The following is a 26,667-nucleotide window of genomic DNA, read 5'->3' on the forward strand; positions in this document are numbered from 1 at the left end:
TAAGGGAAGGACTGAATTCATTCTGATCATTCTCAAAGAGATGGATTCCTTTGAAAATGATTGGTTGGTTGATAGTTTGATATTTAGCGTGCCACAATAGAATGAATTACCTAGATTGGTCATACTTTATGCAATGACTGTAGGGGTCTTATGAGCCATATATAGATATGCTATTACTTTAGACTTTACTAGTTTCTGTAATGCATTCTGATCATGACTGAATGTCAAAGTCAAATAAATGGAAATTATATACATGGGGAAAGATTGTTAGTAGTAATGTACAAATGAATAATAAGAACAGGAATTTCCATTTTAAAAGCAAAACGTTTATTCATGTTTGAAATTACACATAACTACCACAAGGAAGACTTTTCAGTCCAGGGTGTAGTCGGGTTAGAAAGAAACACTAAACATTTTTAATACGTTAGAATCACTGCCACAAATCATTTTCCATGACTTTATCAGTTTCAGAATCACATACAATACAAAAAAGAGAAAGAAAGTTTGAACCCTGTCAAACAGAGCTTGAAATGTACAGTTCTGAATACTGAAACCTCTATGCATTACAGTTTTTATAATGATTTTTTGTGTGAATTAGTAACAAGATGAGCAACATTCAAAATGTTCTTCAGTATTTACAACAGTTTTACTGTTTGTTGTTAATTTATGACCAACATTCTCCTAGCGCCTCCCTCAAAATCCACCAATTAACAATTTTGCACCTCTCCCTCTTATTTTTAAAAATGCCTTTTTTTCTCCCTCATTATTCTTAGTATTAATTTATTGTTAACATCATACATTTTCTTGTTTTTGTCTTTTTAAAGTTGCTACAAAGCAACATTATTTTCTTAAGATTAAAATATACATTAGATTACATGAACAAAAACAAAGAGTTCATTACACGATGTAATCAAAACCACTAAATAAAAATGTTAAATAAAAAGACAAAAACTATGGTGGTGATATTGTTTAGAGGTAGTAAGTGAGCACTCTAAGCTATAGAAATGTTGAAAATCTATTGGTTTCTATGAGTTTGAATGAGGTAATAAAGCTGTGTATTGATTGGTGGGATGTATAAATACTCTTAAGCTATATTATATACAACATATTTTGTGTGACTGGTATCTTGTCACATGCCAAAAGGAAGTGCTATAACTGGTTGGATTTACTGTTAGACCCATGACTATTTCAACCAATAGCCAAAAATAACATATTTGAATATCACATGACTTTCACCTCACACAGAATGTTAAACTATATAAAGTTGTCATTATGCTTGAAGATTTTGTCCCAAAATACAGTGTTATCCCATTAGTCTTGTCAATGAAAGGACTGCATGTCAAACTGGTGGTTGTAAGGCAAAACTAATATTGAAAGCAACTCTCCCAATCTGCCAGTGAGTTTACAACAGTAGCATATCTTATTTGTTGCACTCCTTGCATTCAGTGATGGAACTGCTACTTTGTTAGTCAATATACAGTAGGTAAGATACCAAGAGCCAAGGGAATTAACTGATCTAAAACAAAACACAAAATATATAAAAAAGATATATATTGCATTTCAAAACCAAAACATTTTAGAATGCATATGACAACACCAAATGCCATCCACTCAGGAATAAATTCAGCTTGGGGAACATCACTTCTTAAATCAATTGTCAATTGAAATTAATGTTGCGCATTAAAGATATGGGCCTTGTTTGATTGGTATATGTATGTGCTTACCCCTTCAAATGACAAACATAAACTAGAGCAATGGTGAAATATAATCATGAGACTGATGGAGTTTGAGCGAAGACTTCACTGAACTACCAAGAAAACATCAGGTGTCCATATTGTAGAACATCATTGTGAGGGGGGGTTGAGGACTCTGGTAGATGTAGCAGACAATTAGTTCTGAAAAAAAGTTTATCGTCTCTGGTTGGTCAGTCAGTGAAAGTTCAGGCTCTACAGCTTGGGGATCAGATGCATCGATAACAGATCAATTCGAGGTATCAGAGTGCACACTTCCAGGTCCTTCTGTCGGGGAGATTACAGAAGATGGAGTCATTGCATCGTGCCATCCCCCATTAGCCTAGGAAGGAAGCAGAAGAGAAGGGCTCACAATGAAATACTACAAATGAAAGAAGTCCATGTTAACAACCTAATGGTTTTGTAAGGAACCTCTATTTGTAATCAAGACCAGTTATTCCCCCAAAGACGTTTTCATGTGAGGCAGAATAAGATGACTCTGTACAATAAAATATATTTAGTAATACAGTAATACCAAAATACAGGTAAAAGAGTAATTATCATTGTGTACAGTATGTTTGTGTACATATGCTCATTTACTAATTATTAAATAAAAAGAGTATAACTGGAAAGCCAATGGCCATTCACTGCATTATACTAGCATCAGCCATGAGACTCTTAGAAACAAATTTGCCTTATGCCTCAGCCAATGGGAGCGATCCCTGAAATCAATGTCTAATCAGATTTCAGCAGTGGCAGACAGCTTGTCGCTACATATTCTTATGTCAGTCAGGAAGAAGGAAGGCTGGGGCTGGGTGAGGTGGGGAATGCTGAGTGGAAGTGACGGGGCAGGGCCTTTCCAAGAGAGCCAGTCTGAGCCAGCCTGACTCCGCTTGGCTCGCGGCAGGGACTAGCCTTTGCTGGATCCCCTTCGTCACCATCAACAAAACAAAAGGTTAGCGTATGCTAATTTATCTATGATGCACTTCATTATCAAAACAATCCGTCTGCATTACTGTACACTGGGGGCTCTAGCACTCGTGGTTCATTGGTGGAATTAGTATTTTGACGATTTAGATCGCCTGGAATAGGTCAATAAATAGCTTTATCTGGTCTGCTTTGTCACAATGTCGGTACTGCATTGAAATAAGAGTATTGCTGTATGAGAAGACCTCTCCATCTCTTTAAATGAATTATCCAAAGCATGTTTTCATTGTTGCCTGGATGTTTTTCCTCTTTTTGCAGGTGCCATTATTGGATGTGTTGACTTGCCAGTAATGTTGTATTTCAGAGCTTATGTTTGTGTGGTGATTAATTGAGCTCTGGCCTAAACAGTGAAGGAACGTGAGAGAGTGAGAAACACTTCAGTTGAGCCTGCTCGAGGTTGACACTTCTTCTAAAGGCCTGCGGGCTAAAGGCTACTCAACAAAACCAAAATGACACCAAACGCCGTCCAGGAAACTAATGACAGACTGTGTTAACTTTTAGCAAGTGTGTGTGCTTGCTTACATGGTAACCCCCCGAGAGAAAAAACAGTGTGATCATTTAATATACTTCCAAATATGTATCCCACTTTTATACAATGAATTGGGATTTTGAGTGATTGTCAAGTATGGAAAATAAAACATCTAAACGGTTGGCAAAGGTTGGCAATGTCAAAAGTATTAGGTTCACCTCTTTGCAGTACTGAAAATGTATAACTTGTATATGTCTCTATCAGAATTGACATATTAGTTCATGCTATTAAAATGCCCTTCAATAACAATAGCTGTCAAGTTGTTAAACTGAAAATAACCGAGCCTTCACATCACTACTGTCCCAACCATGGCAACATGAAGACAACAAATGGGAATAGTTTCTCTCTGATATTGCAAAGGGAAATATGTCAGTAACCATTTCTCTCTCCCTCCCTCTGCCTCTATCCTTTCTCATCAAACAAATTCATCTTTACTCTGATGGCTTCAGATTATGCACTGTGTTACAAAAAAGCACCATATCAGCCCTCATCAACGAAGATGGAATTCACGTCTGGAAAAGGCTGCAGGCAATCTCCCTTTCATATTTTATCATGATGATAAGGATATGGTAAAGTCTCTTAAGCATTTCTAAACAGCTAAACTAAACATAGAGATACAACTAAAAGCCTACTTATTTCATTTTGGTTTCAGTCACATAAGGTATTACAAGATGTTTATATAAGCAAAAACGGGGGGATTTTAAATGAAATGTATTTTTATTCCACCTGCACTATGATCTAGGTGTGTTTTATTAAACACTGCTTTTATCCTCCTGCAATGAAAATGTGACAACATTTCTACAATCTCTAATCTCCTATGTCACATGTTTGCTCCATCCTTTAAGAAGCTCAATCACTTGCTACGGCAGTGCTGAATGGAGTTTCTCACTTCCCTGGCTCACTGCGCTCAGATTACCCAGCTGCTACTATCTATTCTCACTATGTTCCTGACATCCTAGATTTCCATTAAACCTTTTAAAGTAACATTCAACACTTTTTTCTAAGAAAAGTAAATGTATAACGGGTCAAGAAATAAAATAAATTAGTGCAATTAATTTGCCTAAGATATTACTTTTATCACACAGTGGGCAGCAATGCGGGGTGTTCTGTATCTGAGCTAAGCTTGCTACCATAATGTGTCTAATGTTTACAGTAGAATGGATCCAGTTTGGACAAGGTCTGCTCAAGGTACTGTAATTAACCACGGTCTCCAGAATGGTACCTACAGGAAGAGAAAACCGAGACACTTACATTCAAGCAATTTGGGCTGTACATAGTGTTCCCCCCCAGAGCTTCACTGTATCCTGCCGTCTGACTGATAACATGGCGCAGGGTATCCACCTGTGGGGAGAGAGAGAGTGGGCATGGCTGTCAACACACTGTGGGGGTTTACATGAACACACATGCTCAATGCCACATTTAAAATCATACAGGACTTACTCCATGTGGAAAGGGACTATGAGACACAGACAACACATTAACCAGACTAACCTCTCCATGGTGCTATGATGGGTGTGTGCACTATCCAATGTATTTAGAGTATATCCACTGTTATCTAGATGTTGGCGCAAATGTCTACTCTACCTATAGCTATTTGGAAAGTTATTGTGGAAAATGTCTAAATTCTAACATTGAGACATACCATTGGGAAAAGCATGGCCACACTATACACATACAGTATTCAAACACACAACAATGTGTTTTGTTAACAAAACCATACGCACAAACAAATAGGGGGGAGGAATACATCAGAATGGACATAATGATGCGGACATATGGACAATACAGTTGTATTGTATGGACATGATTCATATGTTCTTTAAATTGTTAAAGCCATAAGTCTCTAGTTCTAACGGGTTCATTTGACATGCGTATGGTTATGTTCCTCTATGTGTCTCTGAACCTGAAGAAATAACATAATGGATGACAACAACAACAACAACAATATACAACACAACCAAAATGAGACAAAGACAGGAAAGGATACAAGAGAGGTATGTAGGGAAGCATAAAACCCAACACCAACCCAAGAGCTCAAGTCAAAGCCAAATGCATTCACAAAATGGAAACTTCAATCGAGTCTGTTACAGATGAAATAAATCCATTTTCTGGAGGCTTTTAGAAATAATTGTTGATAGCAATGGGGTGGGATATTTTTAGGTAGGCCAGAATATTCCATCCAAAGCGAATTACAGTCAGTAAAAAAGAAAATGTAGCTCACAGTGTTGCTCACTTTTGCAGAATAGACCTGACTGTGGGAATTTGAGCTGGCCCAATGTGGGCAGCATGTCTTAGTTACTGTACTTCAGACTGCACTGTGGATGGCTCAGCACACAGGCAAAACTGGGACGGCTCTGTGCATTTGCACACAGGACCTGTCCCTGTTTTTGGCTCCTACCTGTGACTGCACATTGACTCCGACTTGTGCCCCTTGGTAAGAATCCCCATTCAGAGACTGCATGCTCAAGAACATGTCCCCAGAGTTTGGGAGGTTAAAAGAACCTGAAGAACCTGGAAAGGGAAGATGTAAGTAGCTGAATAACTATATAGAGGGCTACGAGGGAAGAGTAAACACTAACTAAACACACACACAGAAAGACACAAACGTAGAAACAATCTACTGTACATAGGAACACAACGCCCACTACTACACTCAGTTACTAGATTCCCAGAAAGTAAGCAACTACAAAAGTAAAGGACGGAAAACAAGGAAATACAAGATAGAGGAGAGGATTATGGTCATGTCAGAACTCTGAGAAGCTATACTGATTTTCCACAAAAAGGAGGCAAAACAAACAATGAAAGTCACATGACACAAACAGAGATTCAATATGTGGCTGGTCGCTTTAAGCTCCCAATTTGTTCCACATCCCATAATCCCTGTCTACTGTTAGTGGGGAAATATCATATGCCAATGACAAGGACAATAAGAAGCTTATGAAAAGAGCAGTACCAGTAAACATGTTGGTTAAAAGAGTGTTTTTGCTCTCTGCAGAGTCCAGCTGAAATTCTTCATCTTTCATCTGGAATCCTGGGTGCAAGAAAAAGGGGACCACTTCAAATAGCTATCGCTTACCAGATCACATCCCCTTGTCACGTCAGCCAAGTCCAAAATCACAGTCATTCTCCTGGACTATACATTGTGTTGGATGACTTTGTATTATCATTTGTGAGTCCTATTCATTAATAATTGTGTGCATTATTGTTGTTATTCCACATTGGTTACCTATTCAGAGTCTACTGTAACTGCTCCCAGCTATTATTTTTAATCTCTCTTAAAATAAAATGTACTAACATACATTGGAACTACAGTTTGACAAATTAGAGGGGGGTTTGAGGAAAAGTCAAGGGAAAACAAAACCTCAGTGACATCATTTTGAATTGTCTTTTTCCCAGAAATACATCTGTTCTCGGTTCACAAACCAAGAACGCACTCTTTATGCATGAGTTTGCTTGTCTTATTTGGCATCGACTGTCTCAAAGACAGGAGACTGTGATCCCCAGGCTGGGAGCAGTGCCTGTCACTCCTGCCTGAGTGAATGGTGCGTGAGTGGGGGTGAGGCATGGGGGGGCTGGGGGCTGAGGGCTGGGGTTGGATGGCAGAGTTAGGGCCTGCACAGGGGTGCCTACCGGAGTTGGGTGTGGTAGGGGAGTTGGTCTGGCTGTTCTGCACTGCGGCGGCCACTGCATGCGCTGCTGTAACTGCAGTCTTAGCAGCGTACAGGTTAGCTTCTTCCTGGAACTTGCCTATGTTCTTCTTGTACCGGATTCTCTTGTTGCCGAACCAGTTGGATACCTGGGGGAGAAAGCAGAGGGAGAGCCGAGGTGTCAGACGTCAAGCAGCCAAGGCACTGTGCACTGAGCAGTGTGATTGTTTCAAGACGTTTAGGTCCATCAAGTACCCAATTCCCAGCCCCTGCAGTAATGTCCACTGGGTATGCAGGCTAATTAAGCAATAATCAGGAATCACTTGTGCGTTTTCATAAAAGGGAGCATGACATGCTCTCTGTTTGTCTCTTGACAAAGCCAACACACCAGGGGTTGCTCGTCTCCCACAACACAAACTGAAAAGTTCTCCTGACTGTATTACATTGCCAGGCCTAGTGTTAAGGAAACACGTTCTGTTACTATACTCAAAGAAATGTATAGACTTGTTTGCTTCTGCATTGGTGGTAGAACTTGCTTGTGTCTTTAACAGATACACAGATTAATATTAATGAAGAATATTGCATACTACATCAGTGCAGAGCATCAAACCCATGGCTGGCCACTGCACATTCTGTCAGCCGGCCTGCAAAACACAGGACACAGGCATTGTGGTGCTATGGTGAGGTCAACGAGTAACCGTGAGACCTACCGTGCCTTCAGAAAGTATTCACACGCCTTGACTTTTCCCACGTTTTGTTGTGTTACATCCTGGATTTTAAATTAATTAAATTGAGATTTAGACCAAGGAGGTTCTCCAATGCCTCACAAAGGGCACCTATTGGTAGCAGACATTGAATATCCCTTTGAGCATGGTGAAGTTATTAATTACACTTTGGATGGTGCATCATTACACTCCTAACTCAGTTGCCGGAGAGGAAGGAAACCACTTAGTGATTTCACCATGAGGCCAATGGTGACTTTAAAACAGTTTCAGAGTTTAATGGCTGTGATAGGAGAAAACTGAGGATGGATCAACAACAATTGTAGTTACTCCACAATACTAACCTAAATGACAGAGCGAAAAGAAGGAAGCCTTTACAGAATAAAAACTATTCTAAAACATGCATCCTGTTTGCAATAAGGCAATAAGTAAAACTGCAAATGTGGCAAAGAAATTAACTTTATGTCCTGAATGCAAAGCATTTTGTTTGGGGCAAATCCAACACAACACATCACTAAGTACCACTCCATATTTTCAAGCACAGTGGTGGCTGCATCATGTTATGGATATGCTTGTCATTGGTAAGGACTACGGAGCATTTTAGGATAAAAAGAAACGGAATAGAGCTAAGCACAGGCAAAAGCCTAGAGGAAAACCTGGTTCAGTCTGCTTTCCAACTGACACTGGGAGACAAATTCACCTTTCAGCAGGACAATAACCTAAAACACAAGGCCAAATATAGACTGCAGTTGCTTACCAAGATGACATTGAATGTTCCTGAGTGGTCTAGTTACAGTTTTGACTTAAATTGGCTTGAAAATCTATGGCAAGACTTGAAAATGGCTGTCTAGCAATGATCAACAACCATCTAGCAAATATTGTACAATCCAGGTGTACAAAGCTCTTAGACTTACCCAGAAAGACTCACAGCTGTAATCACTGCCAAAGGTGACATGTATTGACTCAGGGGTGTGAATACTTATGTAAATTAGATACATTATGTCTGTATTTGATTTTCAATACATTTGCAAACATTTCTAAAAACATGTTTTCACTTTGTCATTATGGGGTATTATGTGTAGATGGGTGAGTAAAAATATATTTAATCAATTTCGAATTCAGGCTGTAACGCAACAAAATGTGGAATAAGTCAAGGGGTATGAATACTTTCTTAAGGCACTGTATAACATAACATTTATGAGGAACTTTTGCATCCATATGAAATACAAATCTCAGGACAATGTTTGCTGTGTCTCTTTAAATTGAAACCTGAAACCTCACTTTAACGATACTAGTAAATGCTAACATTAAAAGCTTCTAGATTTCTATAGTGCAGTTTCTATATTTACATTTCTACATTTCAATATTTATATTATATCACTATGACTACTACTTCACTATTACTGCACGGTGATAGAGATAAAACCGTCTAACCTCATAGTAGAAAGAAAGAAAGATTGACATTTTCTTTGCATGGGGTAAAACCAGTGTGTGAATGCTGGCTCTGCAATAATAGTGGAATAATAATGAGATTAGGGTTGTGTTTTAATAGGCCTATAAATTAGAGTGGCCTGTCGCCGTGCTATGGCTCCCCTCTCAACTCCTACAGCCTGCTGCCGGACCAGCCAAAGAGCATCTGCCCCTAATGAAGCTTTATTTAATTTCCACCCCTGCGCTTACATTTTAATATCTCCAGCAGCCCGCCAATACTGCAGCAAGCACAAACTGACTGGATTTGCATGACATCAGATCTTTCTATCCTGCATGTCTCTGTGCTTCTAAATCTTTAATATCTAGGCAATTAAAATTAATGACCATTCAGGCGAAGCCACTGTTGGCATGGTTTCCTTGACATCAATTGTTTGATGGGTTTACCTAGAGGTTAAACTAACAAGCAAGGTTTAATTGGATGCAATGAAAGCCCTAGCCATCATCCTTTTTACTTAACCTGCTTACAGTGGATTTTAAGAGCAGACAGGATGCAGGCAGTCTCACCCTTTGAGCCAGATCACCAACAGCACTGCAGACCATAGAAAACCTCTCTCTGAGTGGTATCATTAATGGGATATTACTGTATATATTTAACAGGAAACAAAAACACATTACCCTGCTTTGAGAAATCACTTTAAGGCAAATGCAATGACATTGTTATATTTTAGTAAATGCAGAACTAAATAAAGTATACAATTATCATTATTAAAGTTAATTAAAATAAATGCATATAATAACAGTGATGATTCTGCGGTATAGTACTTGGGCTAACATTTAAGAGAGAAAAAACAAAACATAGATAAAAAAAAAGCATCCAGCCAGCTCTCTAAAGCCTCTGGCCTGTTTCATCGAATAGTAATGGCTAAACTGAGCTGCTTGTCTGTCTGTGCTTCTGGGTAATGGCTGGAGCTGCCTTTAATCCATCCTTTATGAAAACACATGGAGGACCAAGGCTGATGCCGTATACCCGTCTGCTTCAATGGCATCTATGGGCCTCACAGCGCATCATAAAAAAGTCACTTATCAGCAGCGCTGTGTTAACACAAGGGCCACAATATAATGAAAACTACCCAACACTTTTATGTATCCCATCTACATGGCATTATAGTGCATAATAAACACAATGATTATGACACTGAGCTTGGATTAGCAATATATGAGAGGCCTTTGAACATTTTTATACTCGTAATCATCATCATTGTGACTATCACTGGTTTTGGATGTGCTATAGTTCTACTGGTGCTGAACGTGGTGATGGGAACAGTAGTTCTCAGACATATTATTGATAATAATTCACTATCCAGTATTCAACAGTTACATGAATGCTTGAAATAGAAAAGCATTACAATCAATTAATCAAAAACAGAATTGCTTTGACAGATTGTATAATGGTGAAATGGTATTTAATATATCAGTATATCAGTTTGTGATGACCTGGTCAGTATTATTCTATTATTCAGGACAAGCTGTTATGACTGTATTTAACCACTGTTTGGTGTTGTTAGATTGCACAGCCTCAGCAGTGTTAGTATCACCTCGCCTGGGTATTAAGGGGCCACTTCCTCTGATCTACACACATTTTTCTCCTGCCCACTGAACTCTGGCTTTGGTGATTCACAGGTTGCGCTAAACATTGTGTAAATGCAGGCACCATCAGGTAGGGACCACAACCCAATCCACAGAACTAATTCCCTTTTATCTTGTGGCAGACCGTGCATTCAATTGACTTCCCTATGTAGTGGGAGCCAGGTTGAAAGACTGAATTACCTGACCTCAGCAGCTGCATCAAAGGGAGCGATTGTATACTGGCCATGCAGACTCCTTGCAAGAACACGACACCGGGTTAGTTCTCAGCGACCCACTAGAGAGGGCATGTAACAGTAGTTAATAATCCACTAACATTTCTACCCTATTCCGGGTCAATACACTGCTCTTGTCATTGAAAGGGAATAGATGATCTTTCCAAGATCTCAATACAACTGGATTTATAAGGTCTTCTTGGGGAGACTCTTTAATAAAGCCTCACACTTGGGTCTTAATTATACAGACAAAGGTGGTTTCAGTGGCCGTGCTGCTGCTAATATTATCAATAATAGAACAGAGAACATTAATACTTAACACATTAACCCAAGGCATCCCTCGCACCCTCGCCTAAATATATAATGACCTGAAATATTGATAAGTGTCGCTCAATTGAAGAGTAAGGCTCTGAACTGGGCAACCACAGATTGCGGTGCTGAGTCAGCCCTGTGTTCTGAGCTCTCTCTTTTGTCCGTCTGGAGGGCTGCCTGTCCCAGTCCCTGTCCGTGCCCTGGGAGCAGAGTGCCCCCTCACAGCAGCACTGTCTGGAGATTATATCAATTATGGCCCCTGACACATCCATAAACCAAGACACAAACCACAGCCGTCCAATCCCACACTTTCATTTAGGAGCCCAGTGTCACACATGCAAACTGACAGAGTGAAATAATATGACTGCATCCTGCATTTAGAGGGCCATTGCCTCATGAAGTGAGGTAATCTTTTAAACAACACCATTAGCTCCTTTCGCATCACTGATGGTCACTACAAACAAGCACATTTGGCCTCAGATGGTATAATCCAAGGATATGCTGTTTACTTTACCAGCAAACAAGTCATCCATGCCTTTTATTGGATGATAAGTCCAATTCAGGCTTTTAAGTGTTGGTGCACATGTTTTACAGATCTAAGTTTGGTTACTTTTTTTCAAAACGATGTTCATGCAATGAAACTCACACTCCGTTCCTTCTAGTCAGAGAATAATATAGTCATTGTATAATGCCCACCCAAACCTACTTAATCAATCCATAAATTAAAGCAGTACATTCCACCTAGACATCTATGATAACCTTCAGGCTGATATTTAATGCTTATTGATTCACATAGTTCTACTACAGTCATTGAAGCTCACCATTACATTTGAGGTGATTTGGAAATACCCAAACACTAAATTTCTGTTCATTCTCTGGATTCACTTTTCTGACTTCACCAGGCTCTCCTCCTATGCTTGATTATTTTCAAATGACAAACTCAAAAAAGGACTTGGCGAAGTCTAACTCAAAAGTAGTCAGTAGGAGTGTCTGCAGTGGCCTAGGCTTGTCAAGGAGAACCCTGCTAATGGGGCTTGAGATGAGTTCAAGTGAATTTCTACATAGACTGATTTGTCCTCCTGTGAACTCCTAAGGTGCCCTGTTTAGTGAAACATTCAGAACAAAGAATTGTTCCACTTGTGAGGGTCAATGTCCACTCCTTCAACTAACATGAAGCACACTGGTAGAAAGCAGAACATTAGACATACACTGCATGTTCTAAAACCAAGAAGGACAGAACTAGCAAATTATCTACAACGAACAAAAAATGCATACTGTGTAGAAAACAAATCATTTGTCTTATAGAAATAACAAAAAAGTTAAATGATATGAAATGAGACATCAAAACAAACACAGTGTGGTGGCATGGGTATCTTGAAATGGTAGTTAACAATCATAACAAATGGTCAAAAGTGAGCTGAAAATACAATGGAAATGTTGTATGATCCCTAGTCTTTGCATATGACTTGCTCACACAATAACGTGTGAGATTCAACAGCAAAATAACACGTTCGATGTATCACAGTGGAGCTTGCTTGGTGCCAAACGTACAGTAAAACTGTAAGCATGGTATGCCTACATTAAAATAGCATCGGATTGATTTTTTATGCCAGGATATCAGTCCATTTGTGTGAGGGAGGGGAGCTGTGTGCAGTGGTAGACTGTGAAGGTGCACATACAGAAACAAATAAAATATACAAAGAATGAAAACAACAACAGTGGATCAGGAGAAGTCATGACATACCTGTGATACTGTGATGGTGCTTCCCACCCCCTGAAGGCAAAAAAGAATGGGCTTTTACAGTATCTGACTGCATGACTACACTCAATATACCCCTCCACACCCCCTCCCCACAGAAAAGAGAGAACATTGCAAATCAGTGTTTATTGTATCGGTTATTCTCAAATTGGAACAACCATGGATTAACATCTGAACTAGAATACATAAATCTAAATGGTTCAAGTTGTAACAATAGTAGCAGAACAGAGTGCAGCATGATAAGAATGTTAAATTGGTTTGGGTGTGGGGGTTGGGTGTGAGAGATTATATTGCCTTCAGGTTAACCCAACTATTAGGCTAAAGGTAAAGTGGGAAAGTCACATAAATTGTCTGTAAAAACAAAATGTTTAGTGGGTGAAGCAGTGTCGTCTCCATGTACAAGCCACTGTGACCACACACGTACACCTTAAAAAAATAATATTTATTTACTGGATAACCTATACTGGTAGACATCCAGTCACCTGGACTGATCGGGCAGACAGAGAGAACACGCATGGCGGATGGGAATGAGAAAGAAAATGGCAGGGGACCCAGAGTTGACAGCTATTGAAAGGCTAACATACTGTAGGCCCAGAGTGGACATATATGGAGGATTAACAGGCCCCGAGTAGATAGCTATGGAGGGCTAACCCACTGTAGGCCTCTGATTGAGGCCAATATTGAGGACACTGACCTCCCCTCCCCATGGCTACTGCTGTGATAGGCTGAACCCACCCTAACTGAGGTGTCATTAGGCTCAATGTCAAGGTAAGATAAAGACATTGGGCTCTGATAGTCCTTCCAGGCTGGTCTGGAGTTGCAGCCAGGGGCCTCATCTACTGCCTTTTCCCCCCTGATTACCCAACAGCCACTGCGTATGAGACAAGGAATCTGCACCCACCTGGGATACTGTGATGCTGCACTTCTTGGCCAACTCCTCTTTGGCTTCTTCACTGGGATATGGGTTGCTGAGGTGCGAGTAGAAATACTCGTTTAAGATTTCCGTCGCCTGCTTGCTGAAGTTTCTCCTTTTCCGCCTGAAAAGTGAACAAAATGAGAGAAAGGCCAAGCAAGCTCATTAGAGAGACCAGCATTAACTCATCCATTTGGAACGGACAAATTGCACAATCAATCTCACACATAAATGGTGAAAATAAGGAGGAATGGGGGTCTGAGAGAGGCGTCAGGAGCGGAATATTGTGTCCTGCTTTCAGCACCATCCTCATCAACACAGACCAAGCCATCCGCCATCCGCCAACCACAAGACCCACAAACACACACAACACAAACACATACAGTACATTGCTTAATTTGGTCTGTTGGTCTCTGATCTCCAGTCCAAGCGTGTAATGTGTAGTGTTTAGTGCAGTGGATGGGCAGGCTTGGTGATGGAGAGCTAGGCCCAATTGCCCAGTCGGAGTGCATCTCAGTACATTATAGAAATCACGACATGCCCAGCTGAGCATTGTTCCTGAAGTGCCACGGCCCCAGGGAACTTCAGTGGGAACAAACCAACTCTAACTAGATCCGGGACCCCTTCTTCCCCCCAGGGCACTACTTACCATGTTATTGAGCATTAACTTATTTTGCCTTGTTTACTGCACTTCACGCGAGCAATGGGAAGCAAATGTGCTTCTGCTTGGTTTGCTTCGGCCCTGAACTTCCTCCCACTCTCCTCAGAGCTCCCCTCCACAAACTGTTTGTGATTACAGTAATCCAAAACACCTGCTGATGTCCTCCACTCCACCAATTACATATGACTTTGTTCCTGCTTCATTTAATCTAAACTGCTTTCAGGTGCTAGCGGATTATTGTTTTGAGAAGATGGCTACAATACATAACGCATGCGCTTTATGGCAAGATCATCTGTGAATATTTGCAGTGTGCTGTTTGACGCTGTATGTTGTGGATTCATTTTTTCCCAGATAGGAAGTGCATTTCTCTAATGTTGTTATTACGATCATATGTCTACATACAGTTCTGTCTCTGGGTACCTTCCTATGCTCCAGGCTAGAAACATTGGTTTTGTGGGTCACAGTCTAAGAAAAGTTTGGGAAGACAGAGAAACACACAGGAACACACACACATATATACACACTGACCTGGCATCAAGGAATCTGGAGCGCAGGATCATGACGGCCTCACAGGTGCTCTGTTTGAGCTGCATCTGGATGGAGCTGAACTTGCGGTGGATGATCCCCACCATGCGCTCGATCTCTTTGGGAGAGATGGGTCGCGTGCGGGACTGCTCCCTCAGCAGGTTCATCACATGGGTGGTGAACTCGTTACACGCCTGCAGAGAAATCACAGAGCACAACCCAGCCCTGTTAGTGTCATCCTGGCTGTATCTTTTAGCTAGGTACAACTCTCTCAGTAGTTGACCCGCATCCCTTGGTTAAAAGCATCTTCACTGATCGTGCCATTGAAAAACACAGCCCAGTATTTATACGACTGCTGAGCACTTCAATGACTTAATAGGTGAAGTCATCTATGAATGCAAATGCCGATTTGCAATTTGGCTTTGGCCCAGCACAGAGAGAATTTAAACAGCTTTTTGTTAAACCAGTAGTTCATACATGATTAATTAGAATAACTCATTTACGTAGTGCACACTTTAGTTCATTACTCTGAGTAAAATTCGTTAAGTATTTACATTTCGATAATTAAAACCTGGAAACACCCCTAGGAAAGATGCATTCACTCCAGGCAGTGTTGTGTGCCCTCTCCTCTCGTCCCCTTCCTCACTCCTCTCAGAGTGCCAAGAGTAAATTAGTCTAATTTACCTCGCCGCCTTGCTGAGGCATCAGTGTTACACCTTTCATTTTCTCCTATAATACTACTCTGTTTTTTTGCTGAAGCTCAACATGGCAGCCTAATGAGTTGATCATATTCTCATTTTACTGAGACGACTGCACTACTCCCCAGACTTTGTTAACGAACCACAAAATATATACATGTTTAAAATATTACAAGGGAAATATTTTGTTCCCGGGTTTGTACTCATGGTGGTTAATATTACTTGCAATCATTCTAGAACATCAGGGCAAAGTGAGAATGAAAAACATCATGCAAGCCTATGAAGCTTAAAGATGTAAAGGTGGTTAAAGGTGTGACTCACACCCACCTGTTCGTATTTCTCCAGCTCTGTATGGTAGATCTGTCTGATCTGGGTGAGTTTGGATCTGTAGTCCGAGTGTTCGATGGAGTTGTCTGAGGCTGCGCCCGAGGCTGCGGCTGCAGCGGCAGCAGCGGCTGATCCGCCCCCTTTCTCTGGTCCTGACACGCCCTCCGCCAGCAGCATGTTGTCCAGGCGCATGAGCTGGGGGTCAGGAGGGTCCTCCTCCTGGGAACCACGGATGCTGAGGCCTGAGAGACAACAGACAGACAGAGAGAGAGAGAGAGGGGGGGGTTTAGACATGATGACATCCAGACCTCCAGACATGACACAGACACAAAGGCGTTTGATAAGTGGACTGTTTGATAGGGCAGAACCTCCATGGTAACTGAATAATAATATCACTCCGTTATGTGTTTAGTGTTCCTTTTAAACCAGAGGGTGAGTTTGATGGGCTCACCAAGAACCACACCTAGACACATACTCTCAAACCCCTCCATGGCTGACTGGGTGATTTCCATTAGGGTGAAAAACATACAACAGCTCAAATTATGCAGCTTAAGTGCCAGCCTCACAAGTATCGTCTTGTACCGTATCCTGAGCAGTGAGCCACTAAAGCCAAAATGATTTTTGTATAGCACTGGATGTCTGAATTCCGGTATGTGCAAACATTGCAGGGGTAATTAACGCCATTACGTTAGCAGAGTCGTAAAGCTATAGTGCGGCACAGGTAGTCCCCTGTGGGCATGGATTGGGTACCTCCTGTGTATGTGCTGTATTCCTGTTGCCCAAGCCCGGGCCTGCCTTCTTTTATTTACACACTGTGCTGCACACTGTGTGTACAGGGCGCCTTACATGACAGCAACATCCATAAACTGACAAATGCTCAACTGCGAGGTGGCGCTTCTATTCTCCGAAAGGATGCTAAACAGAGGAATATACCTGAAGCATGTCTACCTTTTCGGCATAGCGCAAAGCCTTAAATCCCAATTGTCTCTTTGTTTTCTGAGATTAAACACATATTTGGCATTATTCTACTTCATTTACAACAATCTGCGAGAGCTACTCATAGACAATATATTTATTTTCTGCTAATTGTGCACTTCATTACTGTGCTACTAAGAAATCTCAGGGCACACGCGCGTGCACACACACCCACCCACAAATCGTTGAGTGCTGACTTTTACTATTGTTATCGGGACCTGCTGTTTCTTTTTCTCTTTTCTTTCTTTCCTATCTTTCAACAAATCCTGATTAGCCATCAGTCAGCATAGGAGCACACCTGCAGGCATTGGGAATGTTGCCATGATGGCTGCAAAAGAAAAAAGACTGCAGCAGGTCAGAATTACCAGCCAAATAAACCTGTATTATACAGTCCAATAAATTGATTTTAAAAACTGCACCCAATCTGCAGTATACACTGAGTGCCCACTCAGACGTTATGATTACCAGAGTTGTCTCAATTCAATAATCTGCCTGCGATTCAGGGATTTCCAGCAGCTCATTAAGGCTTCATTAAGATATGGTGAGCCTCTGAATTCCAAATAAGAAGATTAGTGGTTCTATTGTGTGAGGCAGTAGCCTAGCAATCAGAGAGGCCCTCTACCAGACACTGACTGACAGACTGACCCAGCACACCTATTGAGTAGGCACTGGAGTGTGTTAAGTCTTGCTCTCTCTCTCGCTTTCGCTCTCAGACACATAAACACAAAATTGAGCTGAGAACAGTGACACTGTTATGGTCATTTTAAATGAACATGATGTAATTTCTCTCATAACATTCCCCGTTGACATTGGTGTGTTTGATGTGTGTAGCTCAGATGTGGAGATTGTCACGAATTCAGCCGAGGCTGCCCCTCCTCCTTGCTCGGGCAGGTTTCGGCGTTCGTCGTCACCGGCTTACTAGCCACTACTGCTCCATTTATCATCACTCCATTTGTCTTGTCTTGTCAATCACACACACCTGGTACTCATTCCCTCATTAGTCTGTGTATAAGTGTTCCCTCTGCCCCCTTGTCCTTTGTGAGTGATTGTTCGTTGTGAGATTAAGTAGCTCGGTTGAGCTACTCTTTACTTGTATGCAGCCAAGGTTGATTTTCCCTTGTGCTAGTTTGGTTCTGTCGCTATATGCGCTACATTATTGTACACTGAATAAACTCTTGATTTCTGTGTTTTACCTCCTACGCCTGACTCCGTCATTCACACCTCATCACAGAATCACTCACCCGCTATGGAGTCAGCGGGAGAAGAGCGCACACCTGGAATCGTGGCAAGGGTCCAGGAGCATTCCACAAGGGTCCAGGAGCATGGCCAGCTTGGGGGAAGCGATGGATCGGGTTCTTCAGGTCGTCCAACACCTGGAGAGAAGAGGAACCGATCTGTCGAGACCAGCTGGCTAACCGGATCCAGCCACCTACATCACAGCACCCGGAGGGATCCAGATATTTCGACCACGGGCGTTCGATGGGACGCCGGCTCTATGTCAGGGATTCCTTCTCCAACTGGAGCTGTACTGCTCCAGTGTCAGGCCGGCGCCATCAGATCGAGAGCAGGTGTCTGTCCTCATTTCCTGCCTCTCAGGGAACGCCCTGGAGTGGGCCAACGCGGTTTGGAGAGGAGGAGCTACAGGGAGTTCTCCTGCCTATTTCGGGCGGTTTTCGAGAGGCGGGTGAGCAGCTGGTCCACTTGAGGCAGGGGACGAGGACAGTACAGGAGTTCGCGCTGGAGTTCCGGATCCTGGCAGCAGGGTCCGGGTGGAACGAGCGGGCCCTGATCAACCAGTTCCAGTGCCATCTACGGGAGGACGTCCGACGGGAGCTAGCCTGCCGTGACACCAGTTTGTCTTTTACCGAACTGGTGGACATGGCCATTCGTCTAAATAAGCAACCAGAGGACGTCCTGGAGGAGGTCTGCCCGTTCCCGCCCCGACCGACGCGGATCCAGAGCTCATGGAGCTGGGTGGTACCGCGCACCGAGAGAGAGGAGGACGACAGTGCCAGTGCCACTCGAATGGCACAAAGGGACATTCCACCACATGTTTTCGTCAGCGCTCTTTTGGGTCAGGAGGCGGCCGGCAGGGCACTCTCGCATCACCCCAGGTATTGAGCACCCACTCTTGTTCAGAGCCCTCTGCTGAGCACTGTGCTATACCCATATACTTCCCTGATCACATGAGAGTTCCCCAGTGTAAGGCGCTAGTCGATTCAGGCGCAGCTAGGAACTTTATGGACAAAACTTTTGCACGCCGCCAGGGCATTTCATTAGTTCCCCTATCCATTCCACGCCCCATCAGAGCACTTGATAGTCGACCATTAGGGTCCAGGTTGATAAAGGTAGTCATGGTACCAGTCACCATGATCACACAGGAGACGCATTGTGAGCAGGTCACTTTTTCCATCATTGAGTCTCCTGCTTTCCCTGTGGTGTTATGTATTCCATGGCTAACACTCCACAACCCCACTTTCTCATGGCCGCAGAGGGTTCTAGCGGGGTGGTCGCTAGAGTGTTAGGGTAGGTGTATGGGTGTTTCTGTTGGTGCAACCACAGTGGAAAGTCCAGACGGTGCCTCCACCGTGCGCATTCCCCCCGAATACCATGATCTGGCACAAGTCTTCTAAAAAAATAAAGCGACTAAATTACCACCTCATCTGGCGGGGGATTGCACAATAAACCTTTGTGTAGACGCTGTACCTCCCAGGAGTCATGTGTATCCCCTGTCGCAGGTGGAGACGGAGGCTATGGAGACATACGTCACCGAGTCCCTGCGCCAGGGGTACATATGTCCCTCCACTTCACCCGCCTCCTCGAGTTTATTTTTTGTGAAGAAGAAAGACGGCGGTCTGCGCCCGTGCATTGACTATCGACCACTGAACAAGGAGCCGATTAGATTTAGTTATCCTCTCCCCCTCATTCCGTCAGTGGTTGAGTCATTACATGGAGCACGCTTCTTCACTAAATTAGATCTCAGGAGTGCGTACAACCTGGTGCGTATCCGAGAGGGAGATGAGTGGAAGAGAGCATTCAGCACAACCAAGGGGCATTATGAATACCTGGTGATGCCCTATGGTTTGATGAATGCTCCCTCAGTCTTCCAGTCCTTTGTGAATGAGGTTTTTCGGGACATGCTTGGTCGCGATGTAGTGGTCTACATCGACGACATCTTGGTGTATTCCGCTACGCGCGCCGAGCATGTGTCCCTGGTTCGCAGAGTACTGGCCCGACTGTTGGAAAATCACACACACCTGGTACTCATTCCCTCATTAGTCTGTGTATAAGTGTTCCCTCTGCCCCCTTGTCCTTTGTGAGTGATTGTTTGTTGTGAGAGTGAGTAGCTCGGTTGAGCTCTTTACTTCTATGCAGCCAAGGTTGATTTTCCCTTGTGCTAGTTTCGTTCTGTCGCTATATGCGCTACATTATTGTACACTGAATAAACTCTTGATTTCGGTGTTTTACCTCCTGCGCCTGACTCCGTCATTCACATCTCATCACAGAGATGCTAATGTCAGACAAATGTGTGTCTATTTGTGGATTGGCTGGATGTTTGTCTTGTAGGTGTAATGGTGTGAAAGTAGAGGATGAATGGGGCCATTTGCGTTGGAGACACTGATGCTGGAAGAGTTGTAGCATCAGGTCTGCCAAGCCAAATCACTCATGTGGACAATATGCCATTGCTCCACTAACTTTACCCCCATCACCATCATATCTGCAAAGATGCTAAGCTATTAGTATAGTATCTCTGGTGGTGGCAATATCTAGAGGTTGATCTACCAAACCGTTAGCCCACCCAACTACCTCATCCCCATATTGTTATTTATTTTGCTAATTTGCACTCCAGTATCTCTATTTGCACATCATCTTTTGCACATCTATCATTCCAGTGTTAATACGAAATTGTAACTATTTTGCACTATGGCCCATTTATTGCCTTACCTCCATAACTTACTACATTCGCACACCCTGTGTACATATTTTCTGTTGTATTTTTGACTTTATGTTTTGTTTACCCCATATTTAACTCTGTGTTGTTGTTTTATCGCACTGCTTTGCTTTATCTTGGCCAGGTCGCAGTTGTAAATGAGAACTTGTTCTCAACTGGCTTACCTGGTTAAATAAAGGTGAAATTAAAACATTTAAAAATAAAAACAGGTTTGCTCAGTGCAGTACCTTTGTCTACCTTTTGCTGCAGACACTTGTTTAAGTCTGCACTTTCCTTTGTGCTGGAGATGGTAGTAAGTAGGTAGGCACGATTTTCATGTCAGGTCTATTAACTATAACTCTAAGAGCAGCCGTGCACATTTGCACACCAAACCCATGTTGTCACTTTCACTCCCCTCTTTATCCAGGGGAAATACAGCTGGGGGAATTTACAGGGCTTTTCAGTTAAATGGACATAAATCACTGGTTTCATTCCAACCAAATAATCACAGGCCATAAAGAGCTACTTGTCTCTTACCATATATTACCGCAAAGTTCCTATGACCAATAATGTGGCCATTCAGAGCTTGGGAAAACAGACCGAGACATTAGGAAGTGACATGTAATCATGTTAGGAAGCTGACGTGTGGAGTGGCCATGACATTTTTATCATAAGTGTCCATTTCTATTTGGGAAATCAGCAGGATAAAAATGATTACTCCACTGGTCTGAGATTGTGCCGCCCCTCCAGCAGCCCACTAGGGTGTGTTTGTGCCAGAGCAGCTATCGAGGCCCATCCATAACAAACACTGCCACCCTCCACCTGGCTCAACATACAGTAGGGAGCAGCTCTCAGCCAAAAGACCAAGTGCTGCGATTTTCCTCACAATGTCTATCTACTACTGTCCCACTGGGTAAAAACTGGTTGAATCAACGTTGTTTCCACGTCATTTCAACAAAATAAATTACAGTATATGTGATGACGTTGAATCAACGTGGAAAACTGATTGGATTTGAAAAAAGTAATCAATGTAAGTGAATTGTCTTTTTTTCACCCAACTTTTAAGCCAAATCCAATATAATGGTGATTCAGTTTGGGGGGATTTCCCGTTGAATTCACGTTAGTTGACAACTCAACCAAATGTCAATCAAAACTAGACGTTGAAATGACGCCTGTGCCCAGCGGGGTGTTTCTCTCCCTCTCCTTGTATTTTTGTTTTTCTCTCATCATTGAAATCTGTGCTCATGTTACTTAATACCTAATTTCTCCTCTAGGGTTGAAAGGAATAGAAGTCGACAATGTGATTAATACATTCATATCAGCGAGGTCTGGTTAGACTTTTTATTTGTACATGTTTCAATGTCATATCTGATCCGAGACAATAACACATTCGACAGATAAAGACAAAGCAGGCCTCTCTCACAGCCTCTCTCCCCTCCTCTGTTTATGATAATTTCCAGTTTCAGGCCGTTGTCTCGTTCATCACCCCTGCTTGAAGTTCTGACAGTGATCTGAGCAGTGCCTCCGGCCGCTCTCCTTTCCTCCCACCTCTTTCCCCCTGTGCCCTCTTTTATTCAGTTGGCTTAGCTGACCTTTGGCCGGTGCTTGTTTACTCTCATCACTGAAGTGTGAGCAGGAGAGCCATAAAGGTAGAGCCCTGCTGGGTTAATGTGAGCTGCTGAGGAGAGGAGCAGGTTCAGGGGCTGGAGCAGGGTTATCTACCAGTTCATACTGCAGTACTACACTGTCACAGAGAACAGAGTGAAGAATACCATAAAATCACATCCCAGAGGAAAAGTGAGTAGAGGATTTTTTCTTTTTTGTTTGAATATTTATTCCACAGATTTAATCAGAGGCCTAATTATTTTTTCTCTCTATAGCATGTGATTAGATAGAGGGCTAAGAACATGGAAGAATATAAACTGTACAATAGTGTTGTGAATTGTTTGCGAACTGTGTTTGAAAGAACATATTGTATCTCAGTTACTTCCACTGCTTTCAAAATATCCTGTTCGATACACATAACCCTGACCCCCTGCAGTTCCTTTCCTGCTCACTGCTTCCAACGAATAGGCCCAGTGCATATCGACACACTGCACATCTAATTGCATTGATCCACAAAGGTCTCCCAAAGCTAACTAATCGAAACAGAATTTATTTTCTGTCAATATTTGCAAAGGTCATCTCTCTTAAACCAGGAAACAATCCCAGGCAGTACAGAGGCAGGCAGGCTGTGGTTCTCCTCTCTCCTCTCAGCCCTCTCTGTTGTGAGTATTAATGAAGATCCCTGACTTCCACCATGTGATTGGAACACACTGCCAAAGCAACACACCAGAGACCACAGAGGACTTAGAGGAACACTATCACAAAGAGCACCGTGTCACTACAGCCTTGTTCCCATGTCTCTTTTCACTTAATATCATCTCATTTTCAAAGCCCCCGGATCAGTGGCTGTCCTCTTTGGAAGCAGGGAAGTGCATCAAATTACCATTGGAAATCTTTTGTTCTGGCAAATGAAAAATAAAGATTCTCTTTCATTGATGTCCTTAAAGTATTTTATAAGCTTGGCCTACATCCACATAGTACAGAGAATCTGAGAAAATGCCTGCGGGCTCTCTCAAGCATGTACATAATTAACATGCCATTAACACATTAATACACATTAGCTATTCCCAATGTTAATGGCAGGGTAATTGCCATACCTGATACCACACTGAGGGAAAGCTAGCACACATTAGCCACATTTTGTTTCACTTTCTTTCTTACCATGAAAGAGCTGAAACGGATCCTGTCTAATTCAGGGGCTAAATCATTATATTTCCCCACAGACAGAAACAGTGGCTTTGACAGTTCTCTGCACATGTCTGTCAATGCGTGCTCACACTCTCTCTTTCAAACAGCATCAATTGGAAAAGATACACACATTACATTACTATTCCATCTCAATAAAAAGAGACTTCAAAGCATGTGAGTTCTCGATGTATTCAATGTAAACCGCAAAGGGTTTGACTGTAGAGGCAGGCAGAGAAACTGTGGGGATGAAGTGAGCATGCCCATTAAATGCAGAGTAATAGAGGGTAGGAAAGGGACCCTAAACTGGGGAATCCCTGTCTAGCATGATGATGTATTTCCTCCCAGTACGGTGAGTGATAAGCTAATCAGGCCCGTTGACAGTGAAGTGTTACAGCCCCCCGGTGCTGGGTCAAGACTTCTCCCATCATACACCACCAGCACACTCTAAATGGACAGCACAGGGGGGTGGAGGTACAAGACGTGACAAAAAGTGGCTCCGGTCAGAGAAGAAGATCCCTGTCAGCTCAGGTAGCCTTTGTCCTTCGATGATGATGCTCTCCTCCCCCAAAGGAGGCTTTGACAAGGTAATGGGTGGGTGGGGGAGGGGGGGGGGGGGGCTACTCCGAATCAGAGAGATGGGTGGGGGGGGGGGGGGTTAGGGGGTGGGAAAAGATAACCCAAACAAACATCTTCTAGACATTTTGCCGAGCACACCAAAATGAATCACTGTCCCATTGTGGCACGGACATTTGTGGAAAGTGACATAAGGCATGACAGACCAGGGGGAGAGGATGGGAGAAAACTGAGGGAGGGAGACTGTGTATGTGTGTGTCCACTCTGAATCCTGCCCTCTCAGACTGTGGTGGGCAGGCGGCCAAATGGCGCAGTGATGACTGACCAGGCCTAGCTGTGGCGGCCGCACGCAGCGGTCGGGGAGACTGGCCAAATGAGTGGACAGGTCCTCCGTTACAGATCAGCAAACTGACTGACCCTACAGAACACATACAGCATGGGGCTCCAGCATAGGGATCAGCAGCAATCACTAACTCAATTCTGCCTGTTTACCTAATGAAGCATTTACCATCAATACTAACATAAACCTAGTATAAAAATATTACTTATTTATATACCTCATAAAAAATTGCATCTTGATCTATTTTAGTAACAAAGACAATTTGATTTACAATAAAGTATTCATATAGAATTTAAAATATGACTAACATAATTTGCTGCTTTTTCCCTCTTATTTCATTTCATATCTTATGTACTTTTGGTTTTTAGCTGCTAGCCTCAATTTACTGCAAAGGTACACATATTTTTAATTCAGACCCCAAGCACATAATGCAAATGTGGCACTGAAAGCCACTTATGAAATACCCAAAGGCAACTAATCTCTCCTCCTCTCTCTGCCTTCTCTGCAGCTCCCTAATTAGAAGATTGTATGAAACCAGGTCACACAGCAGGTCCTGTACACACAGACAACCAGGCATATATACGGATACAATTTCATCTAAACATCATGTGCATGAAACCATTCATACATTATTCTAAAGGCTAAGGGTGAAACAAATAATCCTACTTTTGTTATTAATCCCATGTTTTTACTGTATTCCTCTAAAGAAATGGTTTAGGGTTGAGGAATTGTGTGTGTGTGTGTGTGTGTACTCATGCACACATAAACCATAAAGCAGCATTGGGAACATACAGCAGACCATGATCCAGTGCCAGACAAATTATTATTTGCAGTGGCATTTCTACACGAGAGTTGACAGTCTATCATTTAGATTTCGTTGCAGTGTATCCACGGTAGAGACTGCAATGCCTGAAGGAGAAGGAGCTGTTTCCCACTGAATAATATATTTTCTAGGGAAGAATATGACTCCAAATTATAGATTAACATTCCCTTCACAGCCGAGCTAACATATATAGTCCCAATTACACTAGGAGGTAGAGGCTGTACCTGTGGAAAATGGGTGTCTTTGACACACAAAATAATCTCATTCTGCTGAGCGGTGAGACATGATGAGAAGCTCACCAAGGAGAACACATATACATTTGTTTTTACAGTGTTTATGACCTAAGGTAAATAGTGAATGTAATTTGGAGGGACAGAATGCTCAAGTCAGCCAAAGTCACATGTACCTGAATAGGAGCATCGTAGCTGCTGGCGTATTGTTGTGCCTGATGCTGCAGGTTGCTGTGGTCTGCAGTGTGGCTGTGAGAAGGAGCTGGACAAATCAATGTCCAGTCCCAACAACAGCATGTGACAGAAGCAGGCCATGTGACAGAAGCAGGCCAGAGAGGATGGACAGAGGAACAGAGACTACCAGAAAGGCTGACAATCTACTCTTAATCAGCTCTCCTTTTGCACAACGCATCACATCATATCCATCGCAAAAACAACTGTGACAGTCCTACAGTGGTATTGGTGTTTAATATAAACTATTATAATAGGGATTCACAACAAAATAACAATTTGAATAATAATTCCAACAACAAATTGCCAAAGGGAAAAACCCTTAGTTTTTTGTGTTTAATTTGATTTTATGAGTAATTGTTCTGTATTTATGGTGCTACTGCTTATTGTCTGGTATCCAACGAACAAGGTAAAAAAAGGTTATTTGTTTCTAATTATTCTCAAAGTGTATTTTACACACCATTTAATGAGTTTGTCTGGAGGAGTGGCCATGGGCTGTGACTTCCTCCCCCAGTTATCCAAGATGAACCGTGCAGTCTCCCCCACGTCACCCCCATCATGTGAATCAAGTCCCTCTCCCTACTCAATTCTCTACAACTGCTTCACCGAAGCAAGACAACAGCTCCCGTGCCATCTCGTCTCGGCGTACCGGGAGAGAGAGGGGGGTGGAG

At 42.5% G+C, this 26,667-nt stretch overlaps 1 protein-coding gene across 1 annotated transcript in view; it reads right to left on the bottom strand.

The window, feature by feature from the left end:
- Nucleotides 1-307: 307 nt before the first annotated feature.
- Nucleotides 308-26,667, bottom strand: part of LOC311144885 (pre-B-cell leukemia transcription factor 1-like) — an 81,805-nt gene continuing 55,445 nt past the window's right edge. The window contains exons 3-10 of the mRNA XM_084181053.1: nt 16,101-16,342; nt 15,079-15,269; nt 13,878-14,013; nt 12,962-12,991; nt 6,877-7,042; nt 6,200-6,277; nt 4,498-4,587; nt 308-2,073 (exon numbers count right to left, since the gene is read on the bottom strand). Coding sequence (XP_084037179.1) covers nt 4,541-4,587; nt 6,200-6,277; nt 6,877-7,042; nt 12,962-12,991; nt 13,878-14,013; nt 15,079-15,269; nt 16,101-16,342 — 890 coding nt within the window. The 3' untranslated portion in view covers nt 308-2,073; nt 4,498-4,540. The remainder of the gene's footprint in view (nt 2,074-4,497; nt 4,588-6,199; nt 6,278-6,876; nt 7,043-12,961; nt 12,992-13,877; nt 14,014-15,078; nt 15,270-16,100; nt 16,343-26,667) is intronic.

The sequence above is a fragment of the Coregonus lavaretus genome, assembly GCF_964263955.1.
Source record: "Coregonus lavaretus genome assembly, chromosome: 17".
Lineage (NCBI taxonomy): Eukaryota > Metazoa > Chordata > Actinopteri > Salmoniformes > Salmonidae > Coregonus > Coregonus lavaretus.